The sequence below is a fragment of the Arachis ipaensis genome, chromosome B9 (assembly GCF_059453495.1).
Source record: "Arachis ipaensis isolate K30076 ecotype BB chromosome B9, ASM5945349v1, whole genome shotgun sequence".
Taxonomy (NCBI): domain Eukaryota; kingdom Viridiplantae; phylum Streptophyta; class Magnoliopsida; order Fabales; family Fabaceae; genus Arachis; species Arachis ipaensis.
The window spans coordinates 139,397,283-139,422,230 of NC_142444.1; the positions used below are offsets into that span (position 1 = coordinate 139,397,283).

The 24,948-nt window shown below is 38.2% G+C and overlaps 1 protein-coding gene, 1 long non-coding RNA gene and 1 pseudogene across 5 annotated transcripts; all 3 read left to right on the top strand.

The window, feature by feature from the left end:
- Positions 1 to 13,779: 13,779 nt before the first annotated feature.
- Positions 13,780 to 15,948, top strand: LOC148546536 (uncharacterized; annotated as a pseudogene). Its single transcript, XR_015899435.1, has 2 exons — positions 13,780 to 14,040; positions 15,426 to 15,948. The product of XR_015899435.1 is annotated as an uncharacterized LOC148546536 (transcript).
- A 1,927-nt stretch (positions 15,949 to 17,875) lies between these two features.
- Positions 17,876 to 20,670, top strand: LOC107618112 (uncharacterized). 2 transcript variants are annotated; one of them, XR_015899436.1, is made up of 4 exons: positions 17,876 to 17,997; positions 18,381 to 18,497; positions 18,577 to 18,633; positions 20,531 to 20,670. It is a non-coding gene; the product is annotated as an uncharacterized LOC107618112 (long non-coding RNA). The 2 variants fall into 2 exon arrangements; XR_015899437.1 differs by having other exon boundaries at positions 17,893 to 18,004.
- Positions 20,671 to 22,427: 1,757 nt separating this feature from the next.
- Positions 22,428 to 23,228, top strand: LOC107618113 (NADH dehydrogenase [ubiquinone] 1 beta subcomplex subunit 3-B). 2 transcript variants are annotated; one of them, XR_015899438.1, is made up of 3 exons: positions 22,428 to 22,752; positions 22,924 to 22,966; positions 23,051 to 23,228. XR_015899438.1 is itself a non-coding variant. In XM_016320053.3 (2 exons), the coding sequence occupies exon 1, from the start codon at positions 22,519 to 22,521 to the stop codon at positions 22,741 to 22,743; it is 225 nt and encodes a 74-aa protein (XP_016175539.2). In that variant the 5' UTR covers positions 22,429 to 22,518; the 3' UTR covers positions 22,744 to 22,752; positions 23,051 to 23,228. The 2 variants fall into 2 exon arrangements, 1 of the variants encoding a protein (XP_016175539.2); XM_016320053.3 differs by lacking the exon at positions 22,924 to 22,966 and having other exon boundaries at positions 22,429 to 22,752.
- The last annotated feature ends 1,720 nt before the right edge of the window (positions 23,229 to 24,948 follow it).

A 24,948-nucleotide genomic window follows, 5' to 3' on the forward strand; every position in this document is an offset into this window, starting at 1 on the left:
TGGGTCCAGTTCGGCTAGCGTGTGCTCCTTTTGGTTCAGGCCGACGTTGTTGACTTGTTGCGTGGAGCGATTTTGGAATTTCATGCTGATGTTGTAACATTGCCGTGCCTCTTTATGGTTGCCATGAATTGTTCCAACCTGGTTTTCCTGCAGAGGAAACTTTACACAGAGATAAACTGTAGATACAATGGCGCCGAACTTATTTAAAAAAGGTCGGCCGAGAATAATGTTATATGGACTGAAACAATCGACTACTAAATATTGAATATCATTAGTTTTTGAAAGAGGTTGCTCACCCAGTGTGGTTTGTAACCACACTGATCCGAGTATTGGAACTCGTTCTCCTGAGAAGCCGACCAGGTCTCCTCCTGTTGACTGTAACACGTTGTCGCTGAGCTTCATCTTTTGAAATGTGGAATAAAACAGAACATCGGCACTGCTCCCGGGATCCAAGAGTACTTTTTTCACTAATAGATCCCCTATCTGGAGGGTGATTACCACAGGGTCGTCCAGATTTGTATATTGGAGTTAAAGTCGGCCTGTGTGAAAGTGACTTCTGGTTGTGGGTTAGTGATTGCTTCATCTTGTTTCGGTCCTTCTACCGAGCATATTGCTCTGAACGACCTTTTTCTTGCCGAGTTTGTGTATCCCCCACCTGCATATCCTCCTAAAATACAATTTATTATACCTCGTGGTCTTTCGTATTGGCCTGAAGATGCCTTCTCTTTTCCTCGGTGTTGTTCAGAGAGGTCGTTTGTTGTGGAACTAGGGCCGCATTTTTGGATGTGACCACCGATGTATTTGTCTAGGTGACCTTGTCTTGCTAGTCGTTCTAAGAGATCTTTGGCGACCACACAATCATCGGTATTGTGGCCGTATTTCTGGTGGAAAGCGCAGTACTTTGACTTGTCCACGTTCTTTGCATCCTGGTATGTGCCGGCCTTTCTTGGAGGCTTAATTAGTTTGGAGTTCAAGATCTCCTTGATTATGTCTTCCCTCTTAGTGTTAAACTGCGTATAAGAATCAAATCGAGGTGTTAGTTTAAAACTTTTCTTAACGGTTGAGTTCTTATCTTCTTCACGGAAGTGTGACTTGTCAGACTTCCGAGCTTGTCTGAGCTCCTCGATGTCAATTTGTCCTTTTGCTTTCTCTCGAAATTCTGCTAGGGTCTTTGGTTTTGCTACTGCGATCGTTTCCTGGAACTTCCCGGGTCGGAGGCCGCTTTTAATTGCGTGCAGATGGACCTTGGGGTGGAGATCTGGTATGCTGATTGCGACCTTGGTAAAGCGAGTCATATATTCCTTTAAGCTTTCGTTTGGTCCTTGCTTGATAGTGTTCAGGTAATCGGAATCGTGCAAGTATATTGCAGATCCTGCGAAATGTTCTTCAAATAACTTCGCCAACTGATGAAAGCGCGAAATGGAACCTGCAGGCAAAGCACACAACCAATCAAGTGCAGGACCGTCTAAATAATTCGGAAAACAACGACATAAAACTGTATCTGATGCACCATTGACGATCATTATTGATCGGAATTTCTTTAGGAACTTCCTCGGATCTCCGAGTCCATCATAAGGCGTGAGAGTCAACGGCAGAGTGAACCTCTTCGGCAGTTCGAAGTTTGTTACTTCTTCTGTGAAGGGGCCTACAGGGTCCTCGGACTCTTCTTTCTCGTCTTCGGGCTGCTGCCCTTCGTGTCGAGCAGTTTCTAAAACATGAGTCGGTTGGGACTGATGTTCCTCGTCTTCCGCCTGTTGGCGATGAGTCGTTGTGCTCAATCCGAGCATGATTTAGCTCAGCAATTTGAGCAGCCATTATTTGGTTCTCGTCAGCCATTCGCTAATTAGCTTGTTGTAGCTCAGCTACCATTCGCATAAGTTCGGACAGTGAAGGAGGCGGTACGTCAGCCATGGATGTAGATGGAAATGATGGGACCAAAAGAAAAAATATGATTTCCTCGGCCCCACGGTGGGCGCCAATTGATCTTACCTGGAAAATAGATCGGCTTTTACTCCTTGAAATCAGCCGAGCTATATGCTACAAGGTTGGACGTCTGTCCCTTCAGGGTCCGAGCTTTTGGTGTTCGTTGTAAGGTATAAGAACGTGAGCAATGCAGAGGAGGTGGAGTGTACCTGCAAAGGCACTCCGATGCTTAAGTCAGTAATGGTGTCAAGTTCGGAATAGAATCAAAAAGATACTTTACCTTCTCTTTTATAGATATTTTCTCGTCCGTTATATCTTTAGATGATTGTTTTGTCCGTTTCTGATGATTGGTTTGGTAACTGATTTTATCCTTACCGTTTGGGACGTCGGTTATAATAATATTGATTTTGCCGAGTTATAGCTCATAAGGCCCGAATAATAACGAAAAATGACGAGTTACGATGATGGCTGGTTATGAGGCTGAGTTATGATTTGTATTAATGGTGACCATATCATAACTATTATTTTTTTTATTATAAAAAAAGCAATTACAAATTTAACATTTTAACTAGCATAAATGGATAATAAGTTAATCTATCAAATCTTCGTTTTTTTCTTTTTTTTTTTTTAATTAGGAGTGCGTTCAAAGGATAAAGTAGTTATTGATATATTAGTAAATTACTTTTTATAGAGATCATTTATTTTAATTGTTTGATTGTTGAGGGTTGGTTTAACCAATTATTTAAATGATTAGTAATTAATTAAGAATGATTAAATAATGAAAAATCTCCAATCCCAAAAAAAAAGAGATAAAAAATCGCTTTATCCAAACAAATAATAAAAAATCAAAAAAATATTTATTCTAAAAATAAAAACTAAATTATTTAACACTTTTATTTATATTTTAATATTTAACACTAAATACAAGATTAAAATATTTTAAAAATATTATAATTAGTGTTACAGTGGGTAATCGGAGATTATTGGGCTGGACTCGCTGGGTTGGCCCAATCGTCTATGGAGGGAAGCCTTCGGACGGATTCGCGTCTTCAGGGCCTCCGTCCGACTTGTGAATACGAATGAATGGGGGTGGTACCTACAAAGACACTCCGATGCCTAAGTCAGCAAGGGCATAAGCAGGTCTAGAGAGTATTGGGACTTAGAGATACCTGAGGGGTGTATAGTGGTGAGCCAATAACCACCGCTGAAGTAGTTCCACCTTTTAAGGTGGATAACCGTCCATTTATCTTAGGGAAGTTGGGATATGGTTCTTGGAAGTGGGTTGAGAGATCTTAGGGGCAGTTACTCATTTGAGTGAGTGTTTATCTGCCAGCTAATCTTCATCCACGACTTCTTTAGAGCAAGTCGTGGTGAGAACCGACTTCTTTAGGGGAAGGTCGGTGTGGGGTGAGGCTCAATCCTTTGGACTGGGTCTTTTCGTTTGGACCTGGGCCTTAGTGTTGGGCCAGGGTATGAACAGTTCCCCTACTCGAGCCCAATTTCTTTTTAAGACTTGGGTTCGAGTATTCTACTCGGGATCGTAGCCGACTTGTGAGGGAACCGACGTGATTATTCGGAGCCGACGTGACTTTTGTGACTTTTGATTTTCACAGTCGCGTCTAATCAAACGTCGCGTCCGTTAGAGGTTCGTGTAGGGATTAATTACCTTGGTAATGGTGCGCTCATTAATGACCGCTTTCCGTTTTTACCATTATGCCCCTAACGTGTCTATAAATACTTTCCCTCTCTTTCGTTGTTTCGTTTCTGCGATTTTTCAAAATTTCCTTCTCATCTGTTCGTGGGAAATTCTTCATTTGAAGGCTTTCATCTTCCTCTACCTTTTTCTCAGGTAAGGGTTAGTTTTTTCTCCTCTTTTATACAGTACTTCTATTTGCATGCTTTTACTTTTTTGGAGAGAGGAGTTGGTTTGTAGGTTTCTGTTTGATTCCATGCCCCCTTAGGGACCCTGTTCTTGTTCTTTTTCTTTTCCCTTTGTAGGTTTTCGTCAACCTTTAGGAAACAATGTCTTCTGTAGAAATTCTTGCCCAGTGGGTTGACGTCACGGTCCTAGGGGAGGAACCTATGGTCGACACCGATTTTATCACCAACCTCCATACTCATCATAGACTTTGTACCTCTGATGAGGATGAGCCGAAGTATGAATTGGTGGTCTCGAGTCCGAAAGATCGGGTTTGTTTCGGGAGGGCTTCTGAAGTAGCCCCTCATTTCTTTTATATGTATGAGAGTATGATCACCCGCCTGGGCATTTTTCTCCCCTTTTCTGATTTTGAGGTTGCCGTTCTACGCCACTGCCGAGTTGCTCCTACCCAACTTCACCCCAACTCCTGGGGTTTTCTGAAAATCTACCAGTTTATTAGCCATAATTTAGACTTTCCGACGTCCCTGAGGATTTTTTTTTTCTCTTTCACATGACCAAGCTCTTCAGTGGGCAAAATAATAAGCAGCAATGGGTGTCTTTCCGAGCTATACAAGGTCGGAGAATCTTCACTCTTTTTGATGAATCCTTCCATGACTTCAAAAATTATTTTTTCAAAGTTCAAGCTGTAGAGGGTCATCATCCCTTCTTTTTAGACGAGAGTTCTTCCCCTCGCTTTCCTCTGTACTGGCTGGAGGCCTCCCCCTGTGAGAAATATGGTTTGGATGATCTGAATGAGGTGGAGGCTGCCATTGTGGGGTTCCTCCGAGAAGTGTGGGGGAGGGCCCCATATCTGGATACCAAAAAATTTCTCCAATGGTCGCTGACCTTTGTCCAGACACAACTAGGTAGCTTTTATTTATCCACTTTGTTTCCAACTTGTTTTTACTGACTTGTTTTCCTGACTCTTTGGCTACTGATTGTTTTTTACAGAGATGGCGAAGAAGAATTTCAGGGAGTCTTACCAGAGAGTCCAGGAGGCCAAGGCAAGGTCCCGTGCCAGGGTTAGTGGCGCCAGGGTAACTAACGCTCCTCTTCCTTCTCCTCCCCCTCTTGCTCACAATTTGGGGACCCCGAACCGACCTATTGTCATTTCTTCTTCAACCTCCTCTCAGCCGTCCCCTCCTCCCCGATCCTCCCCTGAGCCAGAAAAGAAGAAGCGCAAGACCTTGGAGTCTAGCTCTTCTTTTGAAGGTGAGGCTAAGGTGGATGCACCTCAATTTGTCCGGAAATACATCTATCCCCATACCCGCATAGGTATGAATGATGTTTCTATTCGGAACCACCTCACTATTCTGGCTCAGGAGAGTATCAGGGCGGCGGGAGTATGCACAAAGTTCCTTGATATGTTTGAGAAGACTCCTCTTAGCTCTCTGGGTTCAACCTCGAGGGTTGAAGAGTTGGAGGGGAGGCTTCTCATATATCAGGAGCATGAGAGGGCGCTGAAGGAGGAGGTCGCCAAATTGAAGGAGGAAATGGATGGCCTTCAGGAGAGTGAGCGGAAGTTGCAAGCTCGGTGCAACATGGAGGAGGGCCTGAGGCTGAAGGCGTAGGAGAGTTATGCGAGCTTGTTTGAGGACCTCGTGGTGGTGAAGAAGGATTTGCTGAAAGCTCGGAGTGACTATACCGAGTTGGAGGACTCTATTGCTGACAGGGCCGAGGAAGCATGGAGGATCTTTAAGGAACAGGTCGGAGTCCTTGCTCCCGACCTGGATCTCTCACCTTTGGATCCGGACAAGGTCGTCATTGACAGGGCTATAGTCTCTCCTCCCTCTCCCCAATATGTCACCGAGTCAGATTTGAAGACTCGGAGGCAGAGGGTAATGGAGTCCCCTCCTCGTTCCAAGGATGCTCCGAGTTCCTCGAAGGCTCACAGAACCTCATCTCCGGCTCCTATGGATACTTCTCTCCTGGGACCTGATGGCGCTCCGACTACTCTCCCTGACTCTGGTGGTGATCCGACTACTCCCTTCGGCTCTGGTGGTGATACTCTTTAAGAATATTTGTGGCTATATGGGGCCCGGCCTGTGGGTCCCCTCTTTTTTAAACTCTTTATGTTGTGGTGGTTTGCTGACATTTCTTGGCATTTTAAGGCCGTAAACAAAATATTTGTAGAAATACCCTTTTTTTTTGGATAAGGGTTTAGGTTGACAAAAAATACCCCTTTTTTGGATAAGGGTTTAGGTTACCTTTCTTTGTCTTGTTGTGTGCATGCTTTTCTGATTTTGGTTTTTGAAAAATCCCCTTGATCTTTTTGAAAACCTTTTTCTTGGCTGTTTGTCTTTTTGAGCCTTTTAACTTTAAGGACTCAGGACAGTCTTTTGGCTCTTTGATAGGTTTTTCGATCTCTTTTTAGTATTCCTTATACTCAATTTTTTGATTCATTGAGTTCCTATGACTTAGGTTATTTTTGCGATGCGTTTTCTTTGCTTCTCGGGTTTTCATTTCGACTTATGAGTCGGAGTGTTTCCGAGTTTTTCACGATCAACTTTTATAACCTCTTTATACCGACTTGTACCTCGTCGTTTTATCCTGACGACCATCTAGGTCGGTTCATGGGATTTTCACGCTTTGTCGAGCTTAAGTCGGCGCGTTTCGTAGAAAGAAAAACAAACGAGAAGGAATTTATAAGAGATATTGTAAAAGATCTTTATTTATTTGGGAAGGTACTTTCGCTGCTACTAAGGGTTTTTGATAGTCCGTTCTCCCTTTGTCTCTACTGTGATGCTTCGTTAAAAACCCTTCTTCAAAAAAAACCCTTTGATTTTTGGGGAAAAATCGTGAAGTTGGGAAAAGAGTACATCAGGGAGTAGAGTTCGCATTTAACTATAGTACCTTTTCATGTTACAAGCATGCCACGACCTTGGTAACTCGGTGCCGTTTAGGTCGGTCACCTTATAATACCCTTTTCCTAAGACCTCGCTAACTTTGTATGGTCCTTTCCAATTAGCAGCGAGCTTTCCTTCCCCCGATTTGTTGACTCAAATGTCATTTCTGATCAAGATCAAATCGTTTGGGGTGAAACTCCTTCGAATGACTTTTTTGTTGTACCTGGTAGTCATCCTTTGTTTCAATGCTGCTTCTCTTATCTGGGCTTGTTCTCGGACTTCGGGGAGCAATTCAAGCTCCTCTTTATGCCCCTGTACATTTTTGACCTCATTATGGAGGATCACCCTTGGGCTTTGTTCATTGATTTCTACTGGTATCATGGCTTCTACGCTATAGATAAGTCGGAAGGGTGTTTCTCCTGTGGCGGATTGTGGCATCGTCCGGTAGGCCCATAGCACTTGCGGGAGCTCATCAGCCCAAGCTCCTTTTGCATCTTGTAATCTTTTCTTTAGCCCTGCCAGTATGATTTTGTTAGCTGCCTCCGCTTGTCCATTTGCTTGTGGATGCTCCACCAAGGTGAACTGGTGTTTTATTTTCATACTGGCTACTAGGCTTCTGAAGGTAGAGTCGGTGAACTGGGTTCCATTATCTGTGGTAATGGAATGAGGTATCCCATACCTTGTGATGATATTTTTGTAGAGGAACCTCCGACTTCTCTGGGCAGTGATGGTGGCCAATGGTTCTGCTTCTATCCACTTTGTGAAGTAGTCTATTCCCACAATTAAGTATTTGACTTGTCCTGGAGCCTGGGGAAAAGGTCCTAACAGGTCCATCTCCCATTTTGCAAAGGGCCATGGAGAAGTTATACTGATTAGCTCCTCGGGGGGAGCCACGTGGAAATTTGCGTGCATCTGGCATGGTTGGCATCTTTTCACAAATTCTGTGTCATCCTTCTGCAAAGTTGGCCAATAGAACCCAGCTCGAATTACTTTTCTTGCTAGCGACCTGGCTCCGAGGTGGTTTCCGCAGATCCCATTATGAACCTCTTCTAGTACTTCAGTTGTCCTTGAGGTCGGTACGCACTTTAGCAATGGTGTTGATATTCATCTTTTATAGAGGGCATTTTTTACCAAAGTGTAGTATTGTGCTTCCCTCCGAATTTTCTTGGCCTCTTTTTCCTCTTTGGGGAGGATGTCGAATTTTAGGTATTCGACCAAGGGGTTCATCCATCCGAGGTTTAACCCGGTTACTTCAAGGACTTCCTGCTTGTCCTCTGTTTTCATCACAGAGGGTTCTTGGAGAGTTTCCTGGATCAAGCTTCTATTATTCCCTCCTGGTTTGGTACTGGCTAACTTGGAGAGGGCGTCTGCTCTGCTATTCAGGTCCCGAGTTATGTGTCTGATCTCGGTTTCTGCAAAGCGCCCGAGATGCTCCAGAGTTTTTTCCAAGTATCTTTTCATATTCGGGTCTTTAGCCTAATACTCTCCATTTATTTGGGAGGTCACTACTTGGGAATCGCTAAATATTAGTACCTGGGTTGCACCGACCTCTTCTGCTAGCTTTAATCCTGCAATCAGGGCTTCATATTCTGCCTGATTGTTGGAAGCTGCAAATTCAAATTTGAGGAAAACTTCTATCTGTGTTCCTCCTACATTGGTTAGTATTATGCTTGCACTACTTCCTGTTTTGTTTGAGGATCCATCTACGTATAGTTCCCATGTAGTCGGCTTCTCCTCTTGATCTTCTGCATATTCCGCTATAAAGTCGGTGAGGCATTGGGCTTTTACCGCTGTCCGAGTTTCGTACTTTAAGTCGAACTCGGAGAGCTCTAACGCCCACTAAACCATTCTCCCTGCAACATCCGCCTTTTGGAGGATTTGCTTCATGGGTTGGTTCGTTCGGACTCTTATTGTATGGGCTTGGAAGTAGGGCCTTAACCTCCGCGAGGCTATTACTAAGGAGTACACAAACTTCTCTAGCTTGCGGTACCTTAGCTCGGAACCCTATAGAACTTTGCTGGTGAAATATACTGGATGCTGTCCAACCTCATCCTCTCATATTAGGGCCGATGCGACAGCTTTGTCGGCTATAGACAAATATAGGACAAGCTCTTCCCCCACTAGAGGTCGGGTGAGGATTGGAGGTTGGCTCAAGAACTTTTTGAACTCTTGGAACGCTTCTTCGCATTCTGGAGTCCACTCGAACTAGCATCCTTTTCTCAGCAGAGAGAACAGTGGAAGGGACCTTAATGCTGACTCTGCTAAGAACCTGGAAAGGGCTGCAAGTCGGCCATTTAATTGTTGGACTTCTCTCAAGCAAGTCAGGCTTTTCATTTCTAGGATAGCTTTGCACTTGTCAGGATTTGCCTCGATCCCTCTTTGGGTTAGCATAAATCCTAGGAATTTTCCAGCTTCCACCGCGAAGGTGCATTTTGCGGGATCTAGTCTCATCCCATGCGCCCTTATGGTGTTGAAAACTTGCGTGAGGTCCGTAAAAAGGTCGGCCTCTTCCCGGGTTTTTACCAGAATGTCGTCTACGTAGACCTCCATTAAGTGCCCGAGGTGGGGAGCGAACACCTTGTTCATCAGCCTTTGGTACGTGGCCCCTGCGTTTTTTAATCCAAAAGGCATGACCACGTAGCAATAATTTGCTCTAGGTGTGATGAACAATGTCTTTTCCTGGTCTGGCTTGTACATCGGGATCTGGTTGTATCCCGAGTAGGCATCCATAAACGACAAGTATTAATACCCTGAGCTGGAGTCCACTAGAGTATCAATGCTTGGGAGCGGATATGGGTCCTTGGGACATGCCTTATTCAGGTCGGTGTAGTCGACGCACATCCTCCACTTGCCGTTTTGTTTCTTGACTAGCACCACATTTGCTAGCCATGTTGGATACGTGACTTCTCTGATGAAGCCGGCCTCTAGGAGTGCTTGTACCTGCTCTTCCACCACTTGAGCTCGTTCTGGGCCGAGCTTACGCCTTCGCTGCTGTACAGGTCGAGATCCTGGGTGTACAGAGAGCCAGTGGGACATGAGCTCGGGGTCTATCCCTGGCATGTCGGAAGCTTTCCAGGCGAAGAGGTCGGAATTTTCTTTTAGGAGCTTTGTCAACTTTTGTTTTAAGCTTTCTTCCAGGTTGGCTCCTATGTTGGTATTTTTTCCTTCCTCTTCACCGACCTGTATTTCTTCAGTTTTTCCTCCTGGTTGGGGGCGTAGCTCTTCTTTGGTTCTTGTGCCACCGAGCTCTATGGTGTGGACTTCCTTGCCTTTCCCTCTCAGGTTCAGGCTTTCATTGTAGCATTTTCTTGCCAGCTTCTGATCTCCTCGCACCGTTGCTATCCCCGCAAATGTCGGAAATTTCATGCAAAGGTGAGGGGTAGACACCACCGCTTCGAGTCGATTTAGGGTAGCTCTGCCAATCAAGGCATTATATGCTGACCCCATGTCGAGGACTATGAAATCTATGCTCAGAGTTTTGGACCTTTTCCCCTTTTCGAAGGTCGTGTGGAGGGGTAGAAATCCCAATGGTTTTATCGGCGTGTCGCCTAATCCATATAAGGTGTCGGGGTAGGCTCTTAACTCCTTTTCATCCAGCCCTAACTTGTCGAACGCGGGCTTGAAAAAGATATCTGCCAAACTCCCTTGGTCTACTAGAGTTCTGTGGAGGTGGGCGTTGGCTAGGATCAGGGTTATTACCACTGGATCATCATGTCCAGGGATTATTCCTTGCCCATCCTCCTTTGTGAACGAGATTGTGGGGAGGTCGGGTGATTCACTCCCGACCTGGTAAACCCGCTTGAGGTGTCTCTTGCGAGAGGACTTGGTGAGTCCTCCACCTGCGAATCCTCCCGAGATCATATGTATATGTCTCTCGGGAGTTTGTGGTGGTGGGTCTCTCCTGTCCCCGTCCTCTCGCTTTCTCTTCCCATGATTGTCCGACCTTTCCATGAGATATCTATCAAGCCGATCTTCTCTGGCCAGCTTTTCTATCACATTTTTGAGGTCGTAGCAATCATTTGTTGAATGACCATAGATCTTATGGTACTCACAGTAATCACCACGACTTCCTCCCTTTTTATTTTTAATGGGCCTGGGAGGTGGCAGCCTTTCAGTGTTGCAGATCTCTCTGTATACATCCACCATGGAAACCTTTAGAGGAGTATAAGAGTGATATTTCCTTGGCCTGTCGAGACCGAGTTCTTCTTTCTTCTTGGGCTCTCTTTCCTTCTCTTTTGCAGAGTGGGAATGCCCAGGTCGCCAACTCGGCTCTCGTAGTCTGGCATTTTTCTCCATGTAGATGTACTTTTCTGCTCTTTCCTGTACATCGCTCAGGGAGGTGGGGTGCCTTTTTGATATGGACTGTGAGAAGGGACCTTCTCTAAGTCCATTCACTAACCCCATGATGACAGCTTCGGTGGGTAGGTCCTGAATCTCTAAACATGCTTTATTGAACCTTTCCATATAGTCCCGCAAAGGTTCTCCGACCTCCTGCTTTATTCCCAGGTGGCTCGGCGCATGTTTTACTTTATCCTTTTGGATGGAGAACCTCATCAAGAATTTTCTCGAGAGGTCTTCAAAGCTGGTGACTGACCTCGGCAGGAGGCTGTCGAACCACTTCATCGCCACTTTTGACAAGGTAGTCGGAAAGGCTTTGCAGCAAGTTGCATCAGAAGCATCAGCCAGATACATCCGACTTTTGAAATTGCTTAAGTGATGCTTCAGATCTGTGGTTCCGTCATAGAGGTTCATATCAGGGCTTTTGAAGTTTCTTGGAACTTTTGCCCTCATGATGTCCTCACTAAACGGATCTTCTCCTCCCAGGGGCGACTCTTCTCGATCGCCACGGGAGTTCCGACTTCTCAGAGAAGATTCTAGTCTTAAGAGTTTTTCCTCTAACTCTTTTCGTCGCTCTATCTCTTCCTTGAGATTTCGCTCCGCCTTTCGTTGTCGTTCTAACTCCTGTTCCAACTGTTCCAAACGACCTTGGTGGCCATGGACCAGCCCTATTAGCTCGGTTGCGTGGGGTGGCCCTTCCTTTCCTGACTCTCGTCCATCCGAAGAGTTTACCTTTGGATTTTTAAACCCAGAGGTGCCTTCTCGATGTTGATCGCTTGCCTCCGGGTGAGGAGTTGGGTTCGCGTCGTTGTTTCCAGTGTCCAGGTTTTCCTGCTCGGAATCATACGCCGTATGACCATCTTCCGGTGATTTGTCCGCCATAACTGGTTGATCTCTCGGGTCCCCGGCAACGGCGCCAATGTTACGGTGGGTAACCGAAGTTTATTGGGTTGGACTCGCTGGGTTGGCCCAATCGTCTATGGAGGGAAGCCTTCGGACGGATTCGCGTCTTCAGGGCCTCCGTCCGACTTGTGAATACGAGTGAATGGGGTGGTACCTGCAAAGACACTCCGATGCCTAAGTCAGCAAGGGCGTAAGCAGGTCTAGAGAGTATTGGGACTTAGAGATATCTGAGGGGTGTCAGTGTATTTATAGTGGTGAGCCAATAACCACCACTGAAGTAGTTCCACCTTTTAAGGTGGATAACCGTCCATTTATCTTAGGGAAGTTGGGATATGGCTCTTGGAAGTGGGTTGAGAGATCTTAGGGGCAGTTACTCATTTGAGTGAGTGTTTATCTGCCAGCTAATCTTCGTCCCCGACTTCTTTAGAGCAAGTCGTGGTGAGAACTGACTTTTTTAGAGGAAGGTCGGTGTGGGGTGAGGCTCAATCCTTTGGACTAGGTCTTTTCGTTTGGACCTGGGCCTTAGTGTTAGGTCAGGGTATGAACAATTAGTAAAATAGAAAAAATCAAAATTTTATGTGAAATCGAAAAAGTAAATTAAATATGTAAAACATAAAATTTTAATAAGATTTAAATCGTAAAATCGTCAAATTTAGTATAAATTACTAAATTTCGTAAAATTGATTGACTGATTTAAAATCGTAATATTAAAAAATTTTAAGGAAAAGTATAGAGTACCAACATATTATCTGCCAACTTCTGCCAACTCTTATTTATAATTGTGTTTCATAGAAGTGTGTTCGTGGATGTGTCTAATAATTAATATATTTTAAATACATATATAAAGAGACACATCCAGAAAATATATCTATAAAGACATTTCTATTAAACAGAGCTATAAAAAAATATTTTTATTAGACACATCTACGAACACACTTCCATGAAACACAATTATAAATAAGAGTTGGCAGAAGTTGGCAGATATGCTGTTAGTAACGTAGCGGAACCGAAATTTTAAGAATTAAATCGAGATTCTAGTTATTATCATAATTGGATAATTTTGATCTACACTTTATTTATTTATATAATTTATCGTATAAATGATATCTTTTAATTTAGGTAAATATAATTGATCTAAAATTTTAGGCAGAATAAATTATATTTTATAAATTGAATCTTAACAAATTATATTTTTAAACATTTAAAAAACAATTCATCCAAAAATAAAATTATAAAATTTTACCGAATGATTAGCCGTTAAAAATTTAAAACATACCCAAAAATAAAAAAATCAAAAAGTCCTACTAATAAATGATTTTTGTAAAAATATATAAGAAAAAAAAAAAAGGTTTGGAAATCCCTAGAAAGCATAGAAACCTTTGATGAATGGAGCTGAAAACATTAAACTATCAAAATAATAAGAGTAGCTGATCCACTTGCCAGAGAAATTTAGAGAACCGTAGAAGCTTTTTTTTTCTTTCCCCTTTCACGGTACTCTCTTGTTCTGTTCTTCTCGCACTTTGTCTCTTCCTTTTTTTCGTCTCTTATTTTTGTCCCTAAAACCCATGCTATGTATGCTGATTTTGATTCAAAAAATATATTTTTTTCTTATTTTAAAAGATATCACACCAAAGTTTCTTCTTTTGTTATTGCTGCAAAATTTTCAGGGCTTTTGGGTTTGTGGGTTCTGTTTAATTTCATGGGATTCTTTGCTTTTGTGGCATGCCATGCTCAGTTGCTGTTAATTTTGTGACATTATTTATTTCTTAGTTATACTTTTTAATTTTCTTTCATCCTTATGTATATAATTTGTTGTGAGCATAGAATTAGTTAGCTGTATTACTTGCTAATAGCTTGCTTTTAGTTGTGATTGAACATTTTGTCAATGTGTTCTTGTTGGTTGATTTACCTGTTTGTATCAAACTTTTGGAGATTTTATTCATATTTCTTCATTTTGATAGCACCCTTTATTTGTTTTCAGTGATTTTCCACCTACCATGAAGAAGACAATGCCATGGAGTGATGAGGATGATGACTCCTCGGGTGACGAGTCGCCGGCTTCGCATTCCGATTCTGACAACGATAATGAAGCCAGTGGGAAGAAATCAAAAGGTATTTGATTGAATGAATTGGTGACATGTATGATGAAGTTCTGATCTTATGAAAAGTTCTTGATTGAATGATAGGTGCAGATTGTATCTAGGCTGAATCTACGTGTCACACTGTGACTCCCTTCATTTCAAACTAAAAGGTCGATTTGAATGAATGATAGGTGCAGATTGTACAAATTGCATACTAGAAAAATTAAAACGACTTGTCAATATGAAATGGAGGGAGTAGATTCTGAAGAGTATCCTAGTTTTGTTGAAAGATGAATGTGGCAATGCACATAGATGGTTGTTATGATTATGTACAAAAACTGTGTTTCGAGCTGTGCGACGGTTGTAAATATCCCAACATATATATTATTCACAATGTATCTCATGGTTTTATTCTCTATATTTGCTTCAACTCTATCGTGTGTATCAACTTCCATTCTAGTTGTGAAACCTTGATATGGTTCTTTCAGGTTTTGTTTTGAATATTTCTGAGCACAAAAACAAAAAAATGGAACATTCCTTGATGATCATATCGTTGTTGGCAACTGATAGAGTAGAATTTCTCATGGTATGTTCTAACCAAACATACCCTAAAGTTGAGAGATGGTTGAGAGACAATTTATGGAAGAGAGGTTGCACAATTTGATGATGCTGCATTGTCAGATAGGTTGTTTCTTCTTGTTAATGTGGATAGTGATTAATAATCTAGTGATAATGTTGAGGATAATTGCATACCAAGCAATTACTGATGACTATATAATTATGGTCTTCCAGAGGATGTTACGTTACCTAATGTCGTGATCCATGTCGTGAAATGTTAGATTACCTATTAGAAGAATTGATTGAGATCTATACATGCATAAAAAGGATTGATAAATGTGAGTATACAATCAACTATGACAAATGTGATTCCAGTTATGGTTTCTTTAGCTTCTAGAATAACAGATATTTGGGCAAATTATGACGACCTTCACTCAGGTTTGGCGAAATTCATCGTGATTCTCATCTATTTGTCTAGGTGACATTGACCTTTCTGATCTTACTGTCTTGTTTATAGGGTCTTAGTATCATATTATAAAAAATACGAAAGTATCAAGTGTATTACTACTCAAATCTATGGATAGGATAATCAATAATGTGTGATTTTAGAAAGAAGTTGGATTTCACGAAACCTGGGGAGACGCCGGTATAATTCGCCCTAGATATTTTCAATTGAACTTAAATGAGAAACATTGGGATCTTTAGCACGATTGGTGAGTGTTGTTGGTTCATGAAGTTCCTAGTTTCCATAACCAATATTATTATTATTGCTTCATACTTGGTGCTTTTAAAAAGTTGACATATTGAAATTTGCTCACTATTTCGATTGCAATATGATTTTTCTGTACATGTCTGCAGGAAAATCTGGGAAGCTGAAAAGTGCTGCAATTGATTTTGAAGCTCTGAGGCGGCATGGATATAAAGGTGGACCGTCGGTATTGAGGATACCCCCGCCGAAAGAAGTCGACACAAAGCAGGATTGGTCTTGGTCCACTGGAAAAGACAAGCGTGACAACAAGGAAACTGAAGAATCGTACGAACAGCGACAGAAAACAAGAGAGGCTATATCGATTGGAGAGCAGCTGGCGACTGTTCAGACTCGGAATGATAAGAAGAATCTTTCATTCTTTTAGAAGGAAAAGAGGAAAAGAGAACTTGGTCAGGCAAGTAGAGGGAAAAGTTATGTTGAAGAAGAGAAGAGGTTGTTGAGGGAAAGTGGTATATATTCTGGTTTTGATTCTTGATTTGCTAGGGTAGAATCCACTTCATCATGTAGAAAAAAGTTCACTATCATCTGTGGTTTTTGACAAAATACAGAAGCAAAAAGGAAGACTGGAAAAGGCGTGAGTTGAAGAAGAGGGCAAAGGGAAAGGTCTGCGAGTTTGACGGTGTTGTAGTTGGTTGGTATGCATGTTGAGGTTGGTGAACGAATCTTTCTGTGGGAGAGGAGGCTGAGACCCTGCAACAGCAGCGGCGGGTTTTGCCTTAGGAGTCGTGTTTAACCGAAGCACGACGCTGTGTTTGCTTTTGATTTTACCTACTTAGTGTTTCGGTGGAATAACTGATGCGTTTTCAAACTTTGGTTCGAGTTGTGGATCTCTTGGTAATGTGAAGGCTGATGAGGTTTTCGAAGACACCGTTACTGTTGTTGCTTGAGCTTTGAGAAGTCCTTCATTGTTTAAGGTCTCTAAAGATGGTTAGTTTTGGGTAACTTAATCACTTTATAGAGTTTCAATTTTTCTTTTTTATTTGTAAATAATGTCTGATTTCAACAGATATGATGAGGAGGCAATATTCTTTGATGAATCTATTTTAGAAATGCAAAACGAAAGCAATTGGAGTCCAAGGCATTGGATGTAAGTCTTTATGCTACCTTCTAATTGCTTTATTGATTTATTTTTATTCATTTAGATTAAATTTGAATACTAGCAACAAGTGTGGTTTGAATAATTCTGTAATCCAGTATTCTAAAATCTTAAGCTAAGCAAATGAATTCAATCATATAAAACTAACAATGCAGCAATATTCTTTAATCTAAAAAAGTGCTATTATGCTTGCTCTTTTGTTATTACTTTCTATAATTTAGCATTCTATCTAAACACATGATAATTAGTTTAATTACTTGCTCTTCTTTCAGTTTATACTCACCAAATAAAGGAATGCAAGGAAAATTTTATAAATGAAGCTCATCAGAAATTGAAGGTTAGTTTATTTGCTTTTGTATTAATAAGTATTTTTTAAGGGGATAGGTTATATTGGTTAGTGGTTACTTTTAGGTAGAGAGGGCTGATGTGTTAGTGTAATTTGAACTTATTATTCTTATTATAGTAGATATTATAATTATGCATTTGGCCTTTCTTTTATTAATTAATATGTTTCTTTGCTAATCTATTCGGATTTAATTTTTTCGTTCTATTGATAAGGTTCTTGCTAATTTGCTTTTTTTTTTTTCTATTGATATTTGATATAGTGAAGTTTTGCTTAAGGAGTTTCTTGCAAAGTATGTTAATGATAAGAAATAATATTTTGGCTCTCCAAAAATGATCTCTGTTTGATAGAAAGTACCAAATATGGTGTTTTTTGTTTTAGAATTTATTTGTGGAGTTTAATTCCTTTGCTTTTGCAGTGCAAAGATTTTCATTATTATTATTATTATTATTATTATTATTATTATTATTATTAAACCTGTCTTTAGGATTTGACTTAGAAAGAAGGAAAAAAAAAGGATAGAACAATACTATGAAAAAGAACTAATAGGATTACCATGTCGGCTTCCCTATCATGAAAAGCTCCTGCCTGCTTAAGTGTTTTCTCCTAACTAATGAAAAAGGATAATCTAACATTAGTACATGGTTTATCCCTTTAGATTTTAATAATATATTTTTGTATTTATATGAGGATGTCTCATCTCTTTTGTTTCTCTTTTTGATAAAATCTTTTTCTATAAAAGAAAATAATAATTATTTACTGTTTTGTTTGTGTACTGTGCAGATTGCAAATCTTTTGGATTGCACTTCATGGTCAGGGGATGGACCAAGGCTAATGGATGCTTTTACTCAAGGTTCTCTGCAAGTAGGACCAGTTGGTGGATTCGAGTTTTAGTCATCTGATATATCTTTGCCATAATGATTTAATTTATGTCATATTAAAATAGAAATTCTCATTGTAATGGCTTTTTATGTAAATGAAGCTTATTGAAGGAGGATGTGAAGCTCCAATCCACACAGTAACTCACCTTTCTTTATATTTATTTTAGACTAACTATGAATTGTGTATTTGTTCACTCCGTGCATACATCTTTGATTGATGATTTCTTTTACTACAGATTCTTTTAGTATTCAGCTACCACATGTTGGAGACAGTAGGTTCTTCTATGGCATCCCCTCATTGAGTTTTCAGAAATATCTCAGGAACTGAAGATAATATACACGTATGAGGTTTCATGATTTCTCAACCACTCCTAATTTGATTTTATTTGATTTGCTGTGCCTTAACTTTGTTATGAACATACCTATTAAGAGAGTCTCATTGATATTATCATTATCTCCCCTTTGGCAAAGGATGATGCGGAGTTGGGGTGAGGTTCAAATAGCAACCGTGCCATTTGTATTAAGATCAGAGTTTACTCTGACCTGCCCATAAAATTTGTTCCTAATATTTTATTGTTGGATAGCTTACTGTATTTGTCTTTTATTAATTATATTGCTGATTTTTTACTGTTTTCATGTCTTATGTCAGTTCTTAGACATTGAGATTATAAGAATTCATTTATTTGTTGTGTACTTATCTAATTTGTAGAATTGTTGTACACAGAAGTGAACCAGTTTTCAATTTTGATTATTTGTGAGCAAAGTTTGTAAAATAAAGAGTGAAGAAGCTGGAAATATTCTTTCGTCACAATCCCATCCCAACTCCTTTGTTCTACCAAAAGTATCCCTTTTTTAATTATTTTCACTTTCTTTTCCATAGTTTGCAATATCATACTAATAATATTTGTTAATTTTTGCAGAAGAAAGTGCTGGGCTTCATTTCCAAGTGTTTGGTACCCACTAGCATCTTTAAATATGTAAGTAGTCAGAGGAACTTCCTCAAATCTTATATAGTTATATGAATTTTTTTAGATAATATTTATATTTGATTGGATGGTTAGGAGAAAATATGTAGGTATTAGTTACAACTTTTCATGTGATTTAATGATGTAAAAGTTCATTTTCTCTGCATTTATTTATTTATATTTTGTTTCAACTTGAGTTGTTCTTTCTTGGAAAAAATAAAAGAATGTGAATGAATTGGGTATGTGATGCAATGGTATTTGTTGTTAACATTCACCGGGTGGTTCGTTGCACAAATAAGGAGGATGATTCAGAGTGAAAAATAGGAGAAGCTAATAATAAGGAGATTGGAGTGACTGATGGATTGGAGTAGGGGCAGGTTGTTACTGTTGATTTAGGCGTCGGAAGAGATCAGAGATGAAAAAAATAAGTGGATACATAGAATGTGTTGATGAGGTTAAGTCCTTTCCAGACTTTTTTTAACCTTAAATACAAACCTAAAAGTAGAATAACAATCTTTTGCATTAGGATCTGAAAAAAAGCATTCCTTTTTTAAATAAAAAACAAAAAGACTACGTTACGTTGAGGAAGATATGGTAACTTTTCAATAAGGAATATTTAAAAGAAAAGGTTGCTATGTCTATCTTTAATTACTTAATACTTTAAATTAGTAACAATATTTTTTTGGTATGTTATATTAATATTAAGTAATATGTCTTGAGGCAGCACTTTAATGGCTTCAAAAGTTAGATGATGTATTTAGTATTAAGTTCTCTTTGAATAGTTTTAAGTTTCGATGACTTTTATAAAACTGTTGCATGTGTTTCATGAGCATCTTGGATATGTAATTAATTGTAGGACTTCTTCAGATTTCATCTAATTATGATAGCAAACTAACAAGAACCAAGAGTAAAACAAAATCAATTTGCCTTCATTGACACTTCATGAATTTGAAAAGTACCAAGAATGCACGTAAAAGATGGCAGATATGTGGGAAAAAAAAAGGAAATTGATAGCATATTTTGTGTTCAAGTTTTCATATTATGAAGCTATTTAATTGCTTGCTATATATTTGTGTTTAGGGTTAACGTCATGGGTGCTATGTTGAACACATTAACAAAATAATAATATTGTAAAGTATATTTTGAGTCTTTTGATATCTGTAATAAGTTGGTGCCCCCTTTTGGTTTAACCCTCCTGTTCTTAAACATTGAACATCTAATGTTGTGATTGACCTACAATTATAAAATTTGTTCTAAACATTTTGTTGTTGAATAGCTTACCGTATTTGTCTTCTATTAACTATATTGCTGATTTTTTTACTTTTATGTCTTATGTAATTTTTTAAACAGGGAGGATCTGAGATTTTGATTGACTTGCAACTAAAATTTTAGGTCTCTAATTATTTGTAGGAAAAACAGCAGCCAAAGATATAGAAAAGGATTGACAAATGTGTAAAAGAAAAACAAATGTCGGAATTTGCTTCTTTGTGTTTGCTTATAAGACTCTGATTGGAACTATGTTAGCATAATTGTCCAAAATTTAACTGGCAGTTTTCTTCTATGCCTCAACATCAATAAACTTTGTATTTTTTATGCTAGAGTAATATATTTTGTGATAGGGTTTTATATCTTCTATTGAATATGCAGAGCTAAAGAAGCAAAAAGATTTTGAAACAAAGAATGAAAATTGATGAGCAGAAGCTTTGGTACCCTCACCATACTGTTTTTTCTTTTGTTAAAAACATATCTTAATTTCTTATATACATTTTTTTGTTAAGCTTTGGCTGTAAAATTATGGCACACAAGTTTGATTTGTTGGGTTAGTATTATAAAAATCTCATCAATAATTCTTTTTTGCTTTTGGTGCACCCATTTTTTTTAACCTGCGATTATTTCTTAATGTTTGTAGGTATTACTAAAAAGTATCATAGCTCAAAAGTTGAGAAGCAGTAGGGATCAAACAAGCTCATATTCAATTACTATTGTTAAGGAGTTAGGAAAAATCATTGTTTTTAACCTGTGTTGCTCATGTGATAGAATAGATATTCCTCCTATAATGTTTTCCATCAAGAACATTTTGATGGACTAGTAGGGAGGATGAGAGAATATTTTTTTGAAGATTCTAAAGATGCTACCAGTTTATAAAAACTACAGAAGAAAAAAGCAGCACAATTATTTATTCAAAGAACTAAAAGAAAATATTTGTTTCACTAGATATGAGGCATTGACAACTAAAGTAGTCGATGATTTATATGATTTATACTTTAAGGCACTACACTTTATTCTCTTTTTTGTGTGTGTGTAAGGATATTAGCATTTGCTTGAATATTGATTTGTGTTACTTTAATAGATTAGGCAATTATATGTGCTTAAATAGAACAAATGTTGATTATATTGTATCAGTTACTGTATTAAGTAATTACACATTTCAACTGTTGCGTTTATTTTTAAGGTACAGAAATTCACTTTGATATTGGTCTACGTTGTCTTGAATTTTGTTAAAGCTTTCAATTTTATTCTATGCCTAAAATAATTTGTTCTTCCATATAAATTTTATCAGAGTTGTTATAATGCCAGGTGCATGTAATATATATAAGTAGAAATTAATGTAATTTTTTAATATCTATGTGAAACATGCTATTTATTTTCATTTCTAAGTGAAAATAATTGTCTTACCGCATATTCAATTTCAAATGCAAAAGTATAACATTACATCTTTATACGAAATTGAATGTTTAATATTTTAAAAAATATTAATTAATCTCGATGACTTAACTACAATATTTTTTTTTTATATTTACAGACCAATAAATCATAGCAATAAATATCAAATATATATGAATAATAGTTAGTGTACTAAAATGAAATTCTAAATATTTAAACGGTAAAAATTCTCGCGTTAAATATATAAATAATCAATTCTAAGTATAATAAATCGATATGCCTTAAATTATACCACATTAATCAATTATAAATTATACCACATTAATCAATGTAAGAGTATAATATAATTTATCTGATTTATAACTAGAATTAACGACTCATCAATATACATTTTACTTGGTTTAATAAAAGGGAAGTGCTAGGGGAACAATGAAAATTTTGAACAATATGAACAACCACCAATCAAATGAAAATACACTACACTCTAATTTAATGCTACTAATTAAATTTATTCTTTTAACCCTATTAATTCACATTGTTTACACATTGTTCAAAAATCTTGTTGGTTACCTATACTTTTCCTTAATAAAAATACAAACTTTAGCAATAAACTAACTTCTTTTCAAATTTAACGAGGTACTTCAATAATTTATATAACTTTTTAAGTATTAATACTTTTTGCAGAATATCTTACATAGATAATTATAGAGATAAACAAATAAATAATTATAAAAAATAACAAAAGTCCATCACATAATTATTTAAATATTTTAAGCAAAATGGTTACAATACAAACACGGATTTGGATCCTCTAAAATTTGAATTTCACTTTAGAGAGTAAAGTGTGATCTTCTACCCTTGAATAATTTCTCTTTCATATTTATTATTGGTCCCACTTATAAAATTAATGGTGAGAGATCACACTTTATTCTCTAAAGTGAAATTCAAACTTGAGAGGATCCAAATCCATACAAACACTACTACTACGTGCGCGTATGTGCGGAGGCTTTTGCTAGTTGTTATACAGATATAGATATAGATACCGAAATGGACATATATACTCTCGGATTTTGTTTGGGCCGAGTCCAATACTGAGCCCAAGTTGAGCTGAGTACGACAAAGGAAAAGGAAACGCCATGACCGAAAAAAAGAGAAAGGAAAAGAAAAAGGAAAAGTAAGAGAAGGAGTTGGTGTTGGAGAAGAGGAAGAAGAAGACGCATAGGAAAAGAGAGAATGGGTTCAGCAGGGAAAAACACAGCAGAATTCTTCTGGAGGAGGGACGAATGGAGGAAGCACCCAATGCTCACCAATCAATTCCGCCACGCCCTCCCTGGCTTTGGTATCGCCGTTGTTGCCTTCGGCATCTACCTCGTCGGCGAGCAGATCTTCAGTCGCGCCGGCGCTCCTTCTTCCCACTCTCACTCTCACTCCCACTCCACCGCTTCTTCCTCTCACTGATATCTCCAGGTACCCTCCTTTCCCTCCACCATCCATTCCCATACATTTTTAGTGTTTAGGATTTGTATGCTCACAGATCTGCCCTTCAAAATACATTCAATTTTTATTCTGCTATTGCACCTATCGCACAAATCACGCTAGGGACAGAAATATGATTCAATTTCTATTCTTGCGTTTTAGTTTTACTTGGTGATTGTAGGACCCTGGTTCTTTGATTATGCTGGTAACTGCACTGGCCCCTACTTTCTATTACCAAGTATTCCTTCTTGGCTGAAAATTCCCTTAAAAAATTACATTGTTCTTGTAGGTGACGGTGGAAGGAGGCTGGGAAGAAGTAACAACTATGGCACTTGCCCCTTTTTTAATGTCCATTAATAAGCTTTTAAGTTCAACTTAAACTGGCACCCTTGAATTTGTAAATCTCAGACTACCTCACCTATCTTGGTATTTTGTTTATCATTATTATTGTTGCTGCATTTCATACATTGTGCTGCTTGTGCTTTGAGATTTTACTCGTTCTTTCTTCATTTATGTTTGTATTGCTTTAGAATGTTCTCTCCTCCCAAATACCTTTTAGAAAGAGAGAAAACAAGCAACTCTGTTTAATATCAATCACAAGTATTTTGAAGTAACAAGACTACTTGAATTTTAGATTGAGAAATCAGAAATACAACATTATATTTTGGTTTGTGTTGCATAGTCTCCCCTAGTTGTAGTCTTGTCGAAAGCTGTACATACCAATTTATTAGGTAGGCAATTGACACAGAACAACATGAACCCAAGGTATATATAGTTGTAGATTAGCATGACGAGACCAAAGAAAACAGAGATAATAACAATAATCAACGTAGTCCAAGGGATAAAGAAAAGGTAGCCCAAGGGATAAAGAAAAGGTTTTAATGCTGATGATGATAGTTCCTCCTGTTTGTGTGGCTTTCTTTCAAGATAAAAGGTAGGCCTTTACATTACATACTGTAATTGTTTCCTTTCCTTGTATAACTAAGATAAACATGCCTCTGTAAACATAACTTTTATGAGGAGGACTAGCATGATATCCGCACGATGCGCAGGCAACACATAATTAGAATGACGTGAATATAAAGAATTGTTGGTTATTTTATTTAGTGTAAAAAAGAAACGATCATCTTTATTATTTTTAAAGTATTTGTAAAATTTAAAGTAAATTGTAATTTTTTCAATTAAAAAAGGAAGACATAAAGAATATTATACTATTCTAGTATTGTTTGTAGATGCAGTAATAATATGAATAATACCATTGTGATTTCAATTCATTTAGTGTTAGAATTCTTTTTTATACTTAAGTAGTAAAAAGTAATGCAAATTTGATTTCCAATAAGAATTCAATTTTCATGATTCGGTTTAAATCAAGTCACATAAAAAGTGGTCTAATTTTCAATTATATTCTCATGAGCTATAATATTACCAAAATTATCCTCACTAAAGAGTTAGTGATAATAGTTAAAGGACAAAATAATTATTTCAGACACACTCTACATGTTCTATTTCAATTATATTCTTTTGGTTCCTAATCAAAAAATTCTTTCCATAATTAATTTAATTCTCTCAAACATTTTATTAAACTCTAACTTATCAAAAACTTTCAAATACCCTCAAAATTAACTTCATTCTTTCAACATTGTTGTTTAACATACTCTTCTTTGTAGTCACTTGGTAAGTTGGAAACAAAAGAACATAATTCATGGAATATAAAATTATACACAAACTAAACAAAAAACATCCCTAATGTCATATCTTCCAAGTGATGTCTCCATTCTAATTACGCCAATGATGGACGCACTAACTGCTGTGGAGAACTTTTCTATAATCAAGTCATCATCAAGAATAGAGCATCAGCGTGTATTCCTAAAAATACAAAAATTTTTAAATGTAAGAAGAAGAAACAAAAAGAAAGAACAAACTTGCAATATTTACCTAAGGCTCATTGGAAGCATCATGTGGACTTTAATCTGCCTGTTTTTTGGCCTCCAATGTTCTCTAGATAAAAAAAAGCGCATATCTTAAGAAGCCATTAGATTTATAAAGCTCATATCTTAAGAAGCCATTAGATTTATTAACTAAGGATTATCCTCTGCATCTAGCAACTAAACCATGAAACCAACAAAAAAATATTTTTTTATGGAATTTGTAATTTGCTTTAGTCTCTTAATGTTTTCAGAACCCCGT